At 40.6% G+C, this 17,322-nt stretch overlaps 1 protein-coding gene across 1 annotated transcript in view; it reads left to right on the forward strand.

Annotated features, from left to right (window-relative positions):
• Positions 1-17,322, forward strand: part of CFAP43 (cilia and flagella associated protein 43) — a 100,268-nt gene that overhangs the window by 63,692 nt on the left and 19,254 nt on the right. Inside the window, exons 21-28 of the mRNA XM_030865545.2 lie at positions 4,259-4,363; positions 6,536-6,652; positions 7,546-7,773; positions 9,359-9,565; positions 10,494-10,583; positions 10,880-10,960; positions 11,588-11,713; positions 16,831-16,950. Of these exons, the coding sequence (XP_030721405.2) occupies positions 4,259-4,363; positions 6,536-6,652; positions 7,546-7,773; positions 9,359-9,565; positions 10,494-10,583; positions 10,880-10,960; positions 11,588-11,713; positions 16,831-16,950 (1,074 nt within the window). The remainder of the gene's footprint in view (positions 1-4,258; positions 4,364-6,535; positions 6,653-7,545; positions 7,774-9,358; positions 9,566-10,493; positions 10,584-10,879; positions 10,961-11,587; positions 11,714-16,830; positions 16,951-17,322) is intronic.

Consider the following 17,322-nt stretch of genomic DNA (forward strand, 5'->3'; position numbering starts at 1 on the left):
TCCTGTTAAACATGTTTATTAATGACTGGAGTGAAGATGTGAAAATGAGGCAGATCTGTCCAAATGGTAAATGACATGAGGCTGAGAATGAGAGGAAATATATTAAATAACAGAATTAATACCAAAAGTACCTCAAGGGACTAACTCAAGGAGATAAAATTCACCTGGATGTTCATTCGCCCATCCATTCATTCATTCTGCAACATTTATTGAACACCTATTACATGCCAGGCACTACTGTAGGTGCTGGGGATACAATGAATAATACAGATAGGTCCCACCCACATGGGGCTACTCTAGTAGAGAACAGAGACCATAAACAAATCTCTATATATTATATGATGGAAACAAACCAGATTCGATAATAGATGTGGGGGATCTACTTCTGTGGTCAGAGAAGACAACTTTAAAGAGGGGACCTTTCAGTTGCAAACTAAGAGAAGAGAGGGAGCTGGCTATACAGAGATCTGAGGAAAGAGAATGTCAGGCAAAGGGAGCAGCAAGAACAAGGGCCCTGAAGCAGAAATTGCTCAGAGTATTCCAGGGCCAGAAAGGCCAGAAAGGCTGTAGCACAGTGGACAGGAGAGGGCCTCACAGAATGAGGTGGGAGAGGTAGGCAGAGGCCAGCTCTGAAGACCTTGTATGTTGTGGTGAAGAATTTGGCTTTTGTTTTTAAACATACAACAGGAAGCTATTAGAAATTATCCCTTTTTCTTATTATAACAGATAGGCACCAATCTAGGGGCTTTTTGAATGTTATTTGATCATCACAGCAATCCAAAAAGGTAGGTTATTGTTTTCCCCACTTAAGGAAACTAAGGCTTAGGTGGTCGAGTCACTTGGCTAGGAGCCCACAACTCGAGTCTGAGCAGGTAAGCAGTCCTGGTCTGCCCACCAGGCTTCTGGCTCATCCTCCTCGGCCCTGGCCTCACGGACCTGGAAGGCCACCTCCTATTCTGGCACCAGGTCCTCCCAGCCCATTCATCTTGATCACTCTAAAATGAGTTCGGCTTAGGTGCCTGCCCCTATTCTCACCCTCTCATTGCTTTTTTCTCCAAGCTCTTGTCTGACCACTCGGCCCCATGAACCTGCTCCTCTGGACTGTTGACCTACTGACCACTGATGAAGACACTCTGCTCACCTGACCCCCACCCTGTGCCTCTGCCCCAGATGCCCCCATCCCTTGATGCTTATCAAATTCCCGTGCATCCCTCGAGGAGCCTCCTTGATCCTCTGTCGCAGGCTTTGGTACAGAGAAAGGTTCTTCACGTGCTCATTTCCCTCACGTTGTTTAGTTTTCCTGAGCTCCGGGCTTTTGAAGAGATATCAGCCCTAGATTGGGCGTGATAGTAGAACCAGACGGTTCAGGACAGAACAGTGCTAGCAGATGGCACCATAAATCCACCTGGGAGCAGAACACTAACCCCTGGGAAGAGCTAAGGATCCCAGTCCTAAAGGGACCAGGCTACTAGCCCACCCTGGCCAGGATCTCAACAATAGGGCAAAGACCAAAGCCCAGTAATGACCACCTAGACACAGTATTAGCATTATTCTGGAGGGATTGATAAATAACCTCAAGAGTAGAAAGGGGAGGAATGGAGGAGCCTGGGAATCAGACAGGTTCTGAGAACTAATATGCCAAAACAGCTGTTTAAGAAAAAATAATACTACAAAGCTACAGTAATCAAGACAATATGGTACTGGCACAAAAACAGAAATATAGATCAATGGAACAGGATAGAAAGCTCAGAGATAAACCCACGCACCTATGGTCAACTAATCTGTGACAAAGGAGGCAAGGATATACAATGGAAAAAAGACAGTCTCTACAATAAGTGGTGCTGGGAAAACTGGACAGCTACATGTAAAAGAATGAAATTAGAACACTCCCTAACACCATACACAAAAATACCCTCAAAATGTATTAGAGACCTAAATGTAAGATCGGACACTGTAAAACTCTTAGAGGAAAACATAGGAAGGACACTCTTTGACATAAATCACACCAAGATCTTTTTTGATCCATCTCCTACAGTAATGGAAATAAAAACAAAAATAAACAAATGGGACCTAATGAAACTTAAAAGCTTTTGCACAGCAAAGGAAACTATAAACAAGACGAAAAGACAACCCTCAGAATGGGAGAAAATATTTGCCAACGAATCAACAGACAAAGGACTAATCTCCAAAATATGTAAACAGCTCATGCAGCTCAATATTGAAAAAACAAACAACCCAAAGCAAAAATGGGCAGAAGACCTAAATAGACACTTCTCCAAAGAAGACATACAGATGGCCAAGAAGCACATGAGAAGCTGCTCAACATCACTAATTATGAAGGAAATGCAAATCAAAACTACAATGAGGTATCACCTCACACCAGTTAGGATGGGCATCATCAGAAAATCTACAAACAACAAATGCTGGAGAGGGTGTGGAGAAAAGGGAACCCTCTTGCACTGTTGGTGGGAATGTAAATTGATACAGCCACTATGGAGAACAGTATGGAGGTTCCTTAAAAAACTAAAAATAGCATTACCATATGACCCAGCAATCCCACTACTGGGCATATACGCAGAGAAAACCATAATTCAAAAAGACACATGCACCCTAATGTTCATTGCAGCACTATTTACAATAGCCAGGACATGGAAGCAACCTAAATGCCCATCGACAGATGAATGGATAAAGAAGATGTGGTACATATATACAATGGAATATTACTCAGCCATAAAAAGGAACGAAATTGGGGTGGATCTAGAGACTGTCATACAGAGTGAAGTAAGTCAGAAAGAGAAAAACAAATATCGTATATTAATGCATATATGTGGAACCTAGGAAAATGGTACAGATGAACTGGTTTGCAGGGCAGAAATAGAGGCACAGATGTAGAGAACAAATGTATGGACACCGAGGCGGGGTGGTGGTGGTGGTGGTGTGATGAATTGGGAGATTGGGATTGACATGTATACACTAATATGTATAAAATGGATAGCTAATGAGAACCTGCTGTATAAAAAAATAAATAAAATTTTAAAAATCAATGAACTCAAAAGCCAATTCTTTGAAAAGATTGATAAACTGAATAAGCCTATAGCTAAGCTAAGAGAAAAGAGATAGATACAATTACTAATGTTAGGAAGAAAAGAGGGACATCACTACAGATTCCATGGAAATTAAAAAGGAATAAAGGAATTCTATGTTTTTGAAGATTCTATTGTTACATTCTCTAGCTCAGAGATTCTTTCCTCAGCCATGTCCAGTCTACCATCATGTCCAGAGCCCATCAGATACCTTCTTTATTTCTAAATAAAGAACATTTTTGATCTCTGAAAAAAAAAAGAAAAAATAATTGAAAACTGTATTAGCCATTAACTCAATGGGTAAAATCAAAAATAAATAAAACGCAAATTAAACAAGGTATTTGTTCAGACAATGAATAAAATAAACATGAATAAATGAGTAAATGAATGAATGAATAAATAAATAAGACATTTTCTAATCTGGGAGATATTATTTTCAGCTAGTTTGCTAACGATCTGCCAACAAAGTGAAATGCCAATAAAAGAGGTTCTGTACAACATTGTAAATCAACTATACTTCAGTAAAAAAATAAAAAAAAAAGTTTCTGAAGAGGACCCTAAAGACTAAGGATTGTTGGGTGTCACTTTCATGCCAGCTCTTTTGGCAAACTTTATTAAAATAAGAATACTTAATCACTTAAGGAGGTAAAACTAATTGAGGTAACATATGTTTCTAAATGGCAAAAGGTACATCATACGATCCCCAAGAATAGTGGAACATTCATTTCACAGTGGACATAAACAATAGAAGAATATAGTGCAATAAAACCCCAAGACAGAGGTCACAAAATGCCACTTCAAATATGCATTGACAAGGAGTAAGCCAACATTTACATATTTCAAACTTTTCTAATAAAACAGGAAGACTTGGCACAGTGGGTTTGCTTTACCACCTTGCGCCAACCAGGCAGATCTGTGATGGTGTGTGTGTTAGCTATCCAGCTACCATGGCTGTGCAACTGCCCACACACCTGCCTTGGCTCCTGTGTAGGACCTGCCTGCCTTAGTGGTGTTTGTGTTGATACCCTAGTCCTCAAGGAATGGAACCGTAAGCCTCCAGACTAAACCAAAGACAGGGAAGTATCCCCCTCCAAGTGCATCTGGTTTTTACAATTGAGATTGTTTTTGAGGCCACATTTTCATTCTTACTTTTCCCTTCATTTGTGTTCCTTAAGATAAGAAAGGATGCTGAGATGCAAAACCTAGCCAAGAGATATTTGGCTGAACTTATCAAAGGAGAATGCTGGAATTCGATGGCTGTGAAAGGCCGAGCTCTTAAGGTAACAGATAGAACTTCAGGTACAACACCTTTGCCAATGAAAATTTTCATGGGAAGTCTCATGGCAGAAAATTTTAAAAAGAAAAAGTTTAAGAAGATCCATATATAGGAAAGCATTCGAAGCACACCTTGCTCCTTCTTGTACTGACTCCACCTCGATGTGTCATTTTCCCTTGTCTCGTTCTTTCCTCTCTGCTCAGTCCCCATGTGCTTCTAAGCCAGCATCTCTTAAGCTTTGTTTCAGCACCTCTTTCCCTCTTTCCTCTACGACACCACCTGCATCCGGGTCTCAATATCTGTCTATTCCAAACTGCCACTTCACTCACATTCCACACAGATTGAAAACTAGACATAATATTATTCACATTTCTTTTTTTTATATAAATTTATTTATTTTATTTATTTTTGGCTGCGTTGGGTCTTTGTTGCTGTGCGCGGGCTTTCTTTAGTTGCGGTGAGTGGGGGCTACTCTTCGTTGCGGTGCATGGCTTCTCATTGCAGTGGCTTCTCTTGTTGTGGAGCACGGGCTCTAGGCGCACGGGCTTCAGTAGTTGTGGCACGTGGGCTCAGTAGTGTGGCTCACTGGCTCTAGAGCACAGGCTCGGTAGTTGTGGCGCACGGGCTTAGTTGCGCTGCGTATTATTCACATTTCTACCTGTACCTGCCTTCACATTTTCTTTTCCTTTTTTATTTTTTTAAATATTCACAGTGAGATTTTTATGATCTTTTTTTTTTAATTTATTTTTTTATTTTTGGCTGTGTTAGATCTTCGCTCCTGTGTGCGGGCTTTCTCTAGTTGCGGTGAGTGGGGTCTACTCTTTGTTGCAGTGTGTGGGCTTCTCATTGCGGTGGCTTCTCTTGTTGTGGAGCATGGGCTCTAGGCACACGGGCTTCAGTAGTTGTGGCACGAGGGCTCAGTAGTTGTGGCTCGCAGGCTCTAGAGCGCAGGCTCAGTAGTTGTGGCGCACAGGCTTAGTTGCTGCGCGGTATGTGGGATCTTCCTGGACCAGGAGTCGAACCCATGTCCCCTGCATTGGCAGGTGAGTTCTTAACCACTGCGCCACCAGGGACGCCCCTGCCTTCACATTTTCTAAAGGACTGTTTTTTGTGCCTTTTTATTGAGATTCCTCCCAACACAGCTTCCCTCTTTGTGTAGGGTGACCAAGAGTCCCAGTTTATGCCTGTGGTCCTAGAGTAACTATTAACAGCACCTTTTTCACTTTCAAATATGCCCCCTGTTTAGATAATGAAGTATTGATCACCCTCCATTTATGTGATTGAGTATTGCTCTAAAACAGGGTTTCTCGAGAACGGCACACTTGGGGCTGGATAATTCTTTGTTGTAGGGGCTGACCTAAGGATTGGAGGATTTTGCAACATCCCTGCCCTCTATCTACCAGGCCCCAGCAGACTCTGCCACCCCAATCAGTGACAATCAAAAAATGTCTCCAGACATTGCCAAATGTCCCTGAGGGGCTGGAGAGGATGGAGACAGTGGCCAGCAAAATCACTTCTGGTTGAGAAGCACTGCTCTAGAAATAAATCGTTCACAAAAGCACAGTATTTTTTATACAAAGTTTACACCAATACTGAAGGCATACATTGTTTTATTTTATTTCTTTTTTTTTAATTGAAGTAGAGTTGATTTACAATGTTGTGACAATCTCTGCTGTACAGCAAGGTGACTCAGTTATACACACATAGACATTCTTTTTTTATATTCTTTTCCATCATGGTTTATCACAGGATATTGAGTTATGTTCCCTGTGCTATACATTAGGACCTTGTTGTTTATCTACATTTATTCTAAATGTAATAGTTTGCATCTACCAACCCCAAACTCCCAGTCCATCCCTCTCCCTCCCTCCTTCCTCTTGGCCACCACAAGTCTGTTGTCTATGTCTACAAAATAGATAAGTTCATTTGTGCCATATTTTAGATTCCACATATAAGGGGTATCATATGGTATTTGTCTTCCTCCTTCTGACTTACTTCACTTAGTGTGATAATCTCTACATTGTTTTATTTTAAAGAAAGCTTCCATGGGCCATTTCACTCATGCATGATAACCTATGGATTAATTTTGTTGAGAGAAGACATGCCCCACTCTGCCCCAGATACACACAATTGTTCTAAAAATGGATTTATTTCATTTTGCTCTTTTTTTCCCAAGTGCTTTCACATCCCATGTGTGGTTGAGAACTTCCCAATGAAAGAACGCACAGATGAAGAGTTGAAAGAATTGAAGAGAGTTGTGCAGCAAAAAGAGATTGAAGCAGAGTGTCTTAAAGTACAATTTTAAATATATATGTGTTTATATAAGTGACGTGTTTTCTTTCAGGATTTCCTTCATACAGATTTGAGTTGGAATACTACTTAAAATACGTTTAGATATTGTTTGTGTTTATATTTATATTCCTTGTTTATGTGTAGGAATATATTCTAATGAATATAGGAGCCTATATCCACATAAGGAGCCTATATCCTAACAACATTGGCTATCCCTGAAATATGATGATATACTTTTAAAATTGAGATTTGGGATTTTGTTCTTGTCCTGGTCAGAAGTTCTTCATCCACACATACTCTTTTTACCCCCTCTTATCACTGAGGATTGTGTTTTAAGATAGTTGGCCAAGGATGAAGTAGAATCTGTTTTGGTGGGATTTATTGTTTTCCTAAAGCAATCCTAGCTTTTTTTTTTTCCAGCAATCTCTGTCAAACCACTTAAAAACACTGCCCAATTGGTGTAGTTTCATTTTGGCCAGAACTTTGCATCCATTCTTTTTCTAAAACTAAAATGAAGTCATGCTTAATTCTTTTTACATACACATACCAGTCCTATGTGAATAAGTTCCTTTGTAAAATGTGAAGAGAAAGTATATTTTTTAATGCTTAAGTACCAAGAAAGACTCAAAATATTTACGAGAAGCTGTCATCCCGACAGAAAAATATGAATATTACACACTATCAAGAAGAATTTTTACTCTTATGATTTATCTACAGTCTATCAATTTCTGAGGCTTTCTCTTCAGCAGGTTCAGGACATCACTTTAAATTCAGTTGTTGGCAAGACAATTAACATCTTAAAATGATTATTGAAATAATTAAGTTGTCCCAAAATTGCCCTTTAGAGAATTCTTCTTATTGCATAACTTTCATTTCATCTTTTTCTATATTTAGCTACAGAAGGAAATTGTAGAGTTTCAGTCTGCAATTACGTTGGTTAAAAAGCATCATGAAGAGGAGGATGAAGAAGAGGAAGAAGATGGGACAGCAAAAGATACCAACTTGCCCAATTACCTGCTTGGTAGTCTGAGTACTGATTTTAGGGTACCTACCTCTTTGTTGTCAAGCCAACTGGAACTTCATTCCAGAGAGGAGAAAATCAACCAAATTATATTACTGAAAGTGGGTGAATTTTTTCTTTACCCTTGAAAATCTCTAAAACTTTCCATGAGGTGTCTTGCAAAGGCTCAAATTGAAATCCAATGCCAATCAAATGATGTCTTTAAAGTACACAGAGAAATATCCACATGGCTAGCATCCATGTTCTTTAAACAGAGCTCGTGGACAAGAGTTGTTTTCATCCATTTGGAGTGGGTTCTGTGATACCAGGTTTTCTAAAGAGCACCCTCCACTGGCTAACACTGCAAACCATTTTTCTACTTAGATCTTCGGGAAACTCAAAGATAAAAGAAATCCTTGAATGCCACCTTCTAGGTAACCCAGATGTCAATTAGAACCTCCTTGTAAGATCAAGATGTGAATGCTTATCTATCTCCTTAATCTAGGAAAATACAATTTCCTCTCTAAGATTTCTATAAGTGCTGGGGCTCAGGGATAAGGTATGGTGTCCTTCAGGCTCTAAGCTCCTACTCCTTGCTTTCCACCAAACAAGTCAGTTTCAGAACACACCTGTACATGCCACGCCTACTGAAGGTTTTCGAAAACTCAGTAACTGAGATTGCACCAATGCAGACGGTTTGAAATTTAATGTTTGGCCATTCCTATTCCTGAAGATCCTTCAGTCATGTCTGCAATTTGAGTTCTAGCCTCCTGCTGGGTTACTCTGCTCTCCCTTCCTATCTTTTTCTCTTCTTTGTCTCCTCCAATACCTAAAATTCCTGTGCATTTATACTGAGAACTGTTGAGTTATCCCTTTTGTTGCTTAGCTTCTGCTGACCTATGCCCTCAGTGTCTCACCTTCCTGCTGCTTTATTAAGGTGTTTTCCTACACGAAAGTAATTTCAGCCTGAGAGAAATTCTGGTGCCAGCCGTTAAGATCATTTTCTACCCTGCTTTAATGGTTTCATCTTCAGTAGGATAGATATATAGACTGAAGTCTGACGGTAAAGTCAAGTCTACTTTTAGTTTGACCCATCATTCTACTCATCAGCAGAGCTAGGGGCAATCCAGTTGGACCCACATCCACCTTAGTAAATGGCTGATCCAACTGGGCAGCTTGGGTTCTCTTTCTACCTGAAAATGACCTGTCCATACAGAGTAAGAATATTGTGTGTAGTTGTGCTTCTCTGGAAGATTCTCCAGACCTCTATAGGCCATCTTTTCCTCACCTCCTCTCCTCAAACCTGGTTCCAAAGAAAAGATATTTCCCAAGTTTAATACTGAATATTTCTTTTAAAATATTTTTATGATGGATTTTTTTAAGAACATACACAAAAGTAGAGAGAATAGCCCAAAGAGCCTCCAAGTAGCCATTACCCACTTATCAATATACCTGCACACTGAATTGCATCGCACATTTCTGGAAGTATGTTGTAGTATAACAGTTATGCTGTTGCTTAACCTTACCCATGGTGGGATGCCACTATAGATTACTGAACCAAGACGTGACTTAATATAAACAGTATTTTAGAAAGATTACTTTGCTTATAATTTGTAAAGTGATTTTGGAGGGAAAGTAAAGCTGTGGGACCATGTTGCCAGGAAAGGTATAATACATGGTGTGTTTATAATAACATTGATATTTTAGGATATTATTTACAAGGTAAAAACTGCTTTCAATAATGAGTTTGATGCGGCATATAAACAAAAAGAGATTGAAATTGCACGTGTGAAGGAAAAAAATGTAAGAATTCAAGAAATCGTTTTGGATCTGGAGTTGGAAGAAACAGTCTGGCAACCAGAATTTGAGGACTGTGAGAAGCCAGAGAGAACCCTCATTGTGGAAAGTACTGAGGTACGATTATCCGTACATCATCTCTTCCCTTCTTTCTCATGACGTTTTCCAGGCTCTTATTTATTCTTCTTGTTTTTGCTACCAGAAGCAACCGTATAAGGTAGCATTCTTGGTTACAAGTAACAAAAACAGTTAACACAGCCCCAGCAATAATGGGGATTTCTTCTATGAATGCCATAGAGTCCAGAGAAGATTTGGACACCAAGCCTAGAAAGAAGCAGGAACCACACACTGGGACCTTGTGGAGAGTCCAGAAGTGCTCTTTCTTCATCTCTTGACTCACTTCTCTCTGCATTTCAGCTGCCTCTAGCAGTTTCTATGTTATATCGCCTATGCTCAAGAGAGCAATTTGTCCAAACTATAATCTCTTAGCCCTAGTTCTGGATTCGCCTGGGAAGGGGCTTCTTGGTCCAACTTGGGTCCAGCACCTGTACCCATGGAGGCTGGGTCACATAATGGGAATGAGGCTGATGGAGCTCCAGTAATTATCTAGCCATTAGAGTAGTATGGGTCCCAGAGAAAGGGGCTCACTGGACAGCCTTCTTAAAAGGTGTTTGGCACAAATGCAGTTACAAATAAATGCTTAAAGAAGACAATTCAAATATAATCATATTTCATTTATAAAAAGTAACTCAAAGAGAACACCCTTGCTCACATGAAACCATCTTGATTACTTTGGGGCAAAAGATAATAGTGTTGCTTAGAAGTAATAACAAACACTCATATAGTCCCTGTTAACAGTAACCATCTATTTTTCTCACTCTCTCATTTTGGACCTCATCTTCATTCCAAGATAGGAAATTGGTTGCAAAATCTGGATAGTCCCTCTATCTCCTTAATCCCTTCTAACCTCCTCCCGGTGTGTGGAAAGAAAGTATGGCTTGAATTTTGTAAGAATAACAGCAGGAAACCACATTTTCTCTTTCAGATTACAGCTCAGAGACATATTAAACCACAGCAAAAAGTCAAAACAGAATTGCTTGTGACCCGTGAAATGGAGCGATTGCTTCTGTCACAGGTATGCGGTTTTTTAAAATGGTACCTAAGACCCTTTTCCTTTTAGGGATATTTGTTCCTAATTTGGTTGAATAGTCTTGTACTCCACCATAGAAACACATCAAGGCATTTGTTGTGGTCAGAGGTCACTGGAATCTCAGTGGCCTCCTCTTCTCCCCTCCGTACATGCCACTGCCCACACTCCCCAATCCTAAATGCAGTCATTCTAACATTGGGGACAGGGGGGCTGTCCCCAGTGCCACTGGAGTGTCAGACCTCTGTCTCAGTGACCCTCTCTGACCTTGGCTTTTTCCCAAGGGCTCCACCACAAGACGCCGAGCCCTCATGGACATGATGGGAGGAGTTCTGGAAGTCAAGAAGGAAGACATTTTGAGAATGGTGAGATTCCTGGTCATCCTTATGGAAGGTGGAATGGGATGGAAAGAGCTACTTAAATGTGACCATTTTTTCCCATGTGAACCTGAGTCGTAGAAATTCTACAGTGACAAATATACCACCCCCCAGTACCTTATAAACTTACCACATCAGGCAAAGAAGAAGAAGTTTGAAACACCAGGCTTGCCTTCCAATCTGATGAAAAGCAAACAAATGAACAACAACAAAAAAACAACCACAGTTGTTTGGGTCTGCACAGAAAGTAGGGATAATACTGAACCTCTAATTTTCCAGATACACCAAGAAACATTCCCTTTGATACCTGACATAGGTATCCCTGGAGCTCAGGCATAGTTCTAGCTATGAAGATATCAACTCACACTTCTGAACTTGTCACCTAAGAGTCAGGGTACATCCCAAAATGCTTACCCTCGCTTAAGTGACAGAAAAACCGTTGTAACATTTTTTCATATCCTTTGGTCAAAGTGTTAGGTCATTGCCTTGCCAATGTGAAGAACTATACCCTTTTAAAGGACTCTTTTTTTTAAAACTGTAACAATAACTCTGAGTTTGACTGTATTGCTATATTTATGTTTAACCTAGAATATATGCTTTCCTTTATATCTTCAGGTGATTCCTCAACCTGCTTTCATGTCAAAACCTGATGCTTTGTGGTCTGAAAAGGAAAAGAAACAATTCAAAGAGTATGAGAAAAAAGTCAAGGAATTAAATGAAGAAAGAGATAAGTATAGAAAGGTCAGAAGAGCAAAGAATATAACCTACCTTATCAAGGGTTTTGTTTCAGTATCTTTTCAAATGAAGTGCTCTTTATTTTCTCAGTGTCTTTAATAGCCTAGAGATGGTGTTTGGGCTTAAATTCTCAAGAGAATTTGAAGAAGCGAGTGGAGATAAATTTAAAGGCCTACTACAATTTAAAACGAAAAGAACATGTAGCAATTTTTTAAAGTTCTTATTGATTTCAAATTTCACATCATTACAGTTCATTTGGTCCTTCACTCATTCTTCAAATATCTAATGAACACCTATGGTAGTATGTTCAAGGCACTGCAAGGGACTGCTCTCTATTGTCTACGTCAATTTGAGTTGTATACTGTTGCTTGACTTGCTCTCAATTTCAAGGAAAAGACTTGAGAGAAAAATGACACAGTCAATAAAGTTATGATCTGAGATTTTTGCAATGCAGGTCTCCCACTTTTATCCTTCCATCACAAGGAAACATTCCCACATTAAAAGTGCTTACAGTTATAATAGAGATGTAAAAGGCGATGGTACACAACCAGGTAAATGTGAAGAAAGTAAAATCTTACCATCATTTGAGGCAGGGCAGTTTGTCAGCTTTATGGTGAACAATTCCTTTGAACGTATTGTTAACTTGTCCCTGTTTTTATTCACTGCAGTCCTCTAACAATGTCTCTGTGTATTATCCAAAGTGAGTAGTTTTGAATGCAGCAAAGATTTCAAGAAGTTACAGAGTATAGACGCCTAAAACAGTGCCATTTACTCCACAGTCTCGCACTGGGAGGTAGTCCGCTGCCCACACCTTCACCCCCGGCTCCTTGGCCACGCCCACCTGGTAAAACCTCAGCCTTGATTAAGCCAGGACTCAACCTTCTCTGCACCTGCACCATGCAGTGTGTAAAGGAAAAACACTGACTGGTTTCAGTCTAATGACCTGAACCTTTATTGGGTCCCTAAAGCTGCTCAACAATGCTATTCCCCCTAGCTTTCAATTTCCCCCTAGCTTAATCCACATCACCTGGGGGAGCTTTTTTAAAATACAAATTCCGAGTCCGTCATTCTGAGGACATAGAAGGACCCTGAGATTCTGCATTTCTAACAAGTAACCACATGGTGCAGCTTCTGCTGGTGGGTGGACTACAAGATCCTAGCGAGATCCTAGAGGGCCACTTCATGTGTTCTCCCCTATCCTCAAACCTCCAACACCTGACCGTCAACTCACTCTCACCTTATTTTCTTTTTCACTGGGAGAAGAGAAGCAACGAAAAGAGATTTTCCTTACGCCTCTCCCGCCACATCTACCACCCACCTGCATTGAATCCAGAGATCCTCCCTGCCTTTCTGTTCCTTATGGGTGAAATGGCCTTGCAACTGCCCAAGCCTGGTCTTCCACTCGTGCACTAGGTCCCATCCCATCTTACCTGTTCAGTGCTGTTACTCAGCAATTTGCCCCTTTTCCCTGCATCGTCAGTTTTCCCCCTCTACTGGATTTTTCCATAGACACATTGTATACATCTCTCATCTTATACAAAAGGAAAAAAGACTCCCTTGAACAGGATTCTGGAGTTCTTTCTATTATTCTTGTGACTTTGGGGTTAGTCTGAATTTATTTCAAAATAAAAAGTTAAAAGAAAAGAAAAAACAAACACTCCCTTGACTCCACTTTCTTCTCAATCCACTGCTCAATGTCTCCTTGAAAAACTGATGTTCACTGTCTCTAATTTCCCTCTTTTAAAAGAATCTTTTTTAAAAAAAACTTCTGTGTTATGGAAAATGTCAAACATATATAATGACGCCCTTATGCAGCTTCAACAATTATTGACTAATGCAAATCTTATCTCATTTTATACCTCTACCTACTTCCCTGACACTGAATTATTTTTTTACTCATTTGTAAAAAATTTTTTTTTTAATTTATATTTTGGCTGCGTTGGGTCTTCACTGCTGCGTGCCGACTGGGCTTTCTCTAGTTGCAGCAAGCGGGGGCTACTCTTCGTTGCGGTGCGCACGGGCTTCTCGTTGCAGTGGCTTCTCTTGTTGCGGAGCATGGGCTCTAGGCGCGTAAACTTCAGTAGTTGCAGCATGCGGGCTCAGTAGTTGTGGCGCATGGGCTTAGTAGTTGTGGCGCATGAGCTCAGTAGTTGTGGAGGCCGGGCTTAGTTGCTCCATGGCATGTGGGATATTCCTGGACCAGGGATCGAACCCGCATCCCCCGCACTGGAAGGTGGATTCTTAACCACTGGACTACCAGGGAAGTCCTGGGAATGGGAGAAAATCTTGGTGTTATGGATTCTGCATTGTATATTCATCCTTCCTACTTGGTCTCCCATCTCTCACCTCCCCTGCTTCTCGTTTCTCAGCATCTGATACAGACATTTTTAGACAAAATTAGATTTCCCCAGGAATGTTTGAGGGAAAACTTGTGTTTTTAACCAATACTCCTTGAGTTCCCACTATGTGCACCATGTTATATCCAAGGGACACGTGGTGAATAGAAAGACACAGCCCTCAACCCTCAGTGTTCACTGTCTGGTGGTGAAGGGGGTTATATATTAACTGGACATCCACAAAATAATTATTTAACTACAGTGTGATAAATTAGGAAGGACAAGTTCAAATGCCATCTATAACAGTAAACACAGAGGCACTGACTTAGATCGGGGTGTTCACCTGGCCCCCTTTACAGGCTGGCCTGCCCATCCCTTTGCTGCTGTGAGTGCTGCAGCTAAAGGCTTATACCCAAGGCCACTGGAGTCTTGTCCTTGGCTGACCAAGGGGGCATTATTGTCCAGAGACACTGCAAGGTTATACCACTGCTCCCACCCAGAACGGCCAGCAATTGACTGATGAGATGAGAGTATGAAAGTCCAGCCCTCTCGGCTCAAATTGGGACAGGTCAGCAGAGCCTCTCTATTACCCTTATACCCCTGAGAATCAGGCCAGGGCTGGGCCACCTGAGAACACATGATACCTCAGCTCCTGCCCCTTCCTACCCGTTTCCCTCACCCCCGTATAGGTGTCAAAAGCATGTGCACTGGAATCCTGTGCCAGACTTTGCTGCTAAGACCCAAGATAGTGCCCAAGACAGGACCCAAGAAAGGCTTCCTTGAGAAAGTGGCATTTGTTCTCACATTAGAAGAATGAGAAAGAATGAACAGGTTGAAGAGTGAGGAAGGGACGGCAGGCAGATGGAAAAGCCTGGAGAAGGGCCTGCAATGAGAAGAGTGTGGGACATCTGAAGAACAGTTTTAGCAAAAGGCCATTTTGATATCATAAAAAGTTCCTTTCAGACCAGAGAGCTTCGAAGGCCTGAAAGCTCAGTGTTTTAAAGAAGGGTGCATAGGGGACCCTTGGACAATCTGGCCTCAGGAGGCTGTGTCTTTGGCCATTTGCCATATAATGATGCTTCCATTATCCAGAAACACCTGAACTTGATAAACAACTACTAGGAGGCCACTATTCATAGGATTTTTCCATTCCTATGAGATAGTGTCATAAATTATTATAAGCAAATTGGCCCAGAGCTGTATTTGTTTTATTTTTAATATTTCCTCATTGCTTAATTAGCCTAATTTAGGTGGTGTTTCTCCTTGTATCATATATTTCTATACATTTTGCTAAACTTCTCTCTCCATAATCTTCCCAGGGTTAGTCTCTTCCTTTATTAAGCCAGCATAGAGAAAACTTGGTTTTTTTAAATAAATTTAAAATAATAACAACATTCTACCATCATAGTAATAATTGATTCAGGTGAGAATTATCAATGGATGCTAAAAGTTTGATGAGAAACAAGATTTTTTTACATAGTCTCAAAGTATTTTCCCACAAATCAATTACAAATGGAAAAGCGGGAACGGTACAATAGAGAAACTAGAAGACGCTACCTAACCCAGTGATCACAGTTAACATCAGCCAAAGTGAAACGAAGCAGCATTGTGTCTCCTGAAGTGGTGTACTGGGAAGGATACAACATGATTTGTGGAGCATTCCTGCTAGAAATGTACATGCTGGTCTGAGCATAGGAAACGCCAGACAGACCTAACCTGAGTGGCAGACCCCAAAATAACTAGCCTGCATTCAAGTGTCTGCAGCTTATTCTGAAATGGTTGAGAGAGAGAGAGAGAGAGAGAGAGAGAGAGAGAGAGAGGAAGGGGGGGAGATTTAGCAAGCGATAAAAGAAATGGGGTAGAATATTAACCGTTGATTAATTTGGTTAAAAGCATATGAGAATTCTTTGTCCTATTCTTGCATCTTTTCTGTAAATTTGAAGTTATATCAAAATTTAAAAGTTACCAAAAATTTCTAAGGTAAAAATAGTTTGTAACAGTATGTCTAGGATTGATCTGCAGATGTCATTCTCTTTAAAAATGTAAATTTATATCTTTCCACTTACCTACTGTGTGCTTAGTGCTAAGTCTTGTTGGAATTTTAAAGAAGGAGGTGGTACTTTTTCCTTTTGATGTAGAACTATTTAGACGGAGAAAACATACAGAAAACAAGAGAGAGTATAAATAACGTAAATATGTATATATACAGTTCACCCCTAAATGACTCAGGCTTAGGGGCCCTGACCCTCCTCACAGTCCAAAATCCGAGTGTAATTTTACCGTTGGCCTCCACATCTGTGGATTCAACCATCCATGGATGGTGTAGTACTGTGATACATATTTGTTGAAAAAAAAATCTGCGTATAAATGGACACACACATTTCAAACCCACGTCATTCAACCACCAACTGTATTCATAACTTAAAAAAAAAACCAAGATTTCTTAGGGCCAGATTGTGTGCCTGGAAATTTCTGTCCTGTTTAGAGAGTCAGAATTTTCTGGAAAACTTTGCTGCAATTTGTTTTACTGGACCTCTGTCTGCTTGCATCATTAGCCCTGATCAGTGATTTTAACTTTTTTTCCCCAGTGTAATCTTTTTTAAGCAAAAATCTCAGATTCACAATATAACAGACCCAGCAGAAACATCTCTGGTTAAAGGGGGAGCCCAGAGTACCTCACGAGGCCTGCCCTCCACCTGCCCCTTTGTTTTAGCAAAATGTAAACAACCACTTCCTAGGAACATTTTATGTTCCTAAATGTTAACTTTGCTGTTGATTTCCTTTCAGTCATTAGAAACAGAAATGAAGAAACTTCAAAACTCTATTCAAGAAAGCACACAGAATTTTGATGAACATTTGAAAAGACTCTTTGAAAGGAGAGTGAGAGCGGAGATGGCTGTCAGCCAGGTAAATAAAAGCTTTACTTACATGACTTGTTCTTTTAAGGAGCCTCCGGGGCCTGTCATTGCTCTTAGGACAAAGACCAACACCCTGTCTGGCATCCAGGTCCTGCACTCGATGGCCATGACTCCTGCTCCAGCCTCATCTCTGGCGCCCCCCTCACTTGCCATGCTGAGTTCTCTGCCTCCTGTTCACATCTCCTTCCTCCCAACGCGGCAGTAAGACTCTGCCCACTTCTCTGCTTCCTGGGCTACATCTACTCATCTGTCAGGTCCCAGTCTAGGTTAGATCTTCTTGTTATATACGCTGTTCTTTTACTTCCTATCACTTATTACAACTGAATTTTAATTTATTGTGAATCACTTTTTAATGCTCCCA

This window comes from Globicephala melas, chromosome 16 (genome assembly GCF_963455315.2).
Source record: "Globicephala melas chromosome 16, mGloMel1.2, whole genome shotgun sequence".
NCBI lineage: Eukaryota > Metazoa > Chordata > Mammalia > Artiodactyla > Delphinidae > Globicephala > Globicephala melas.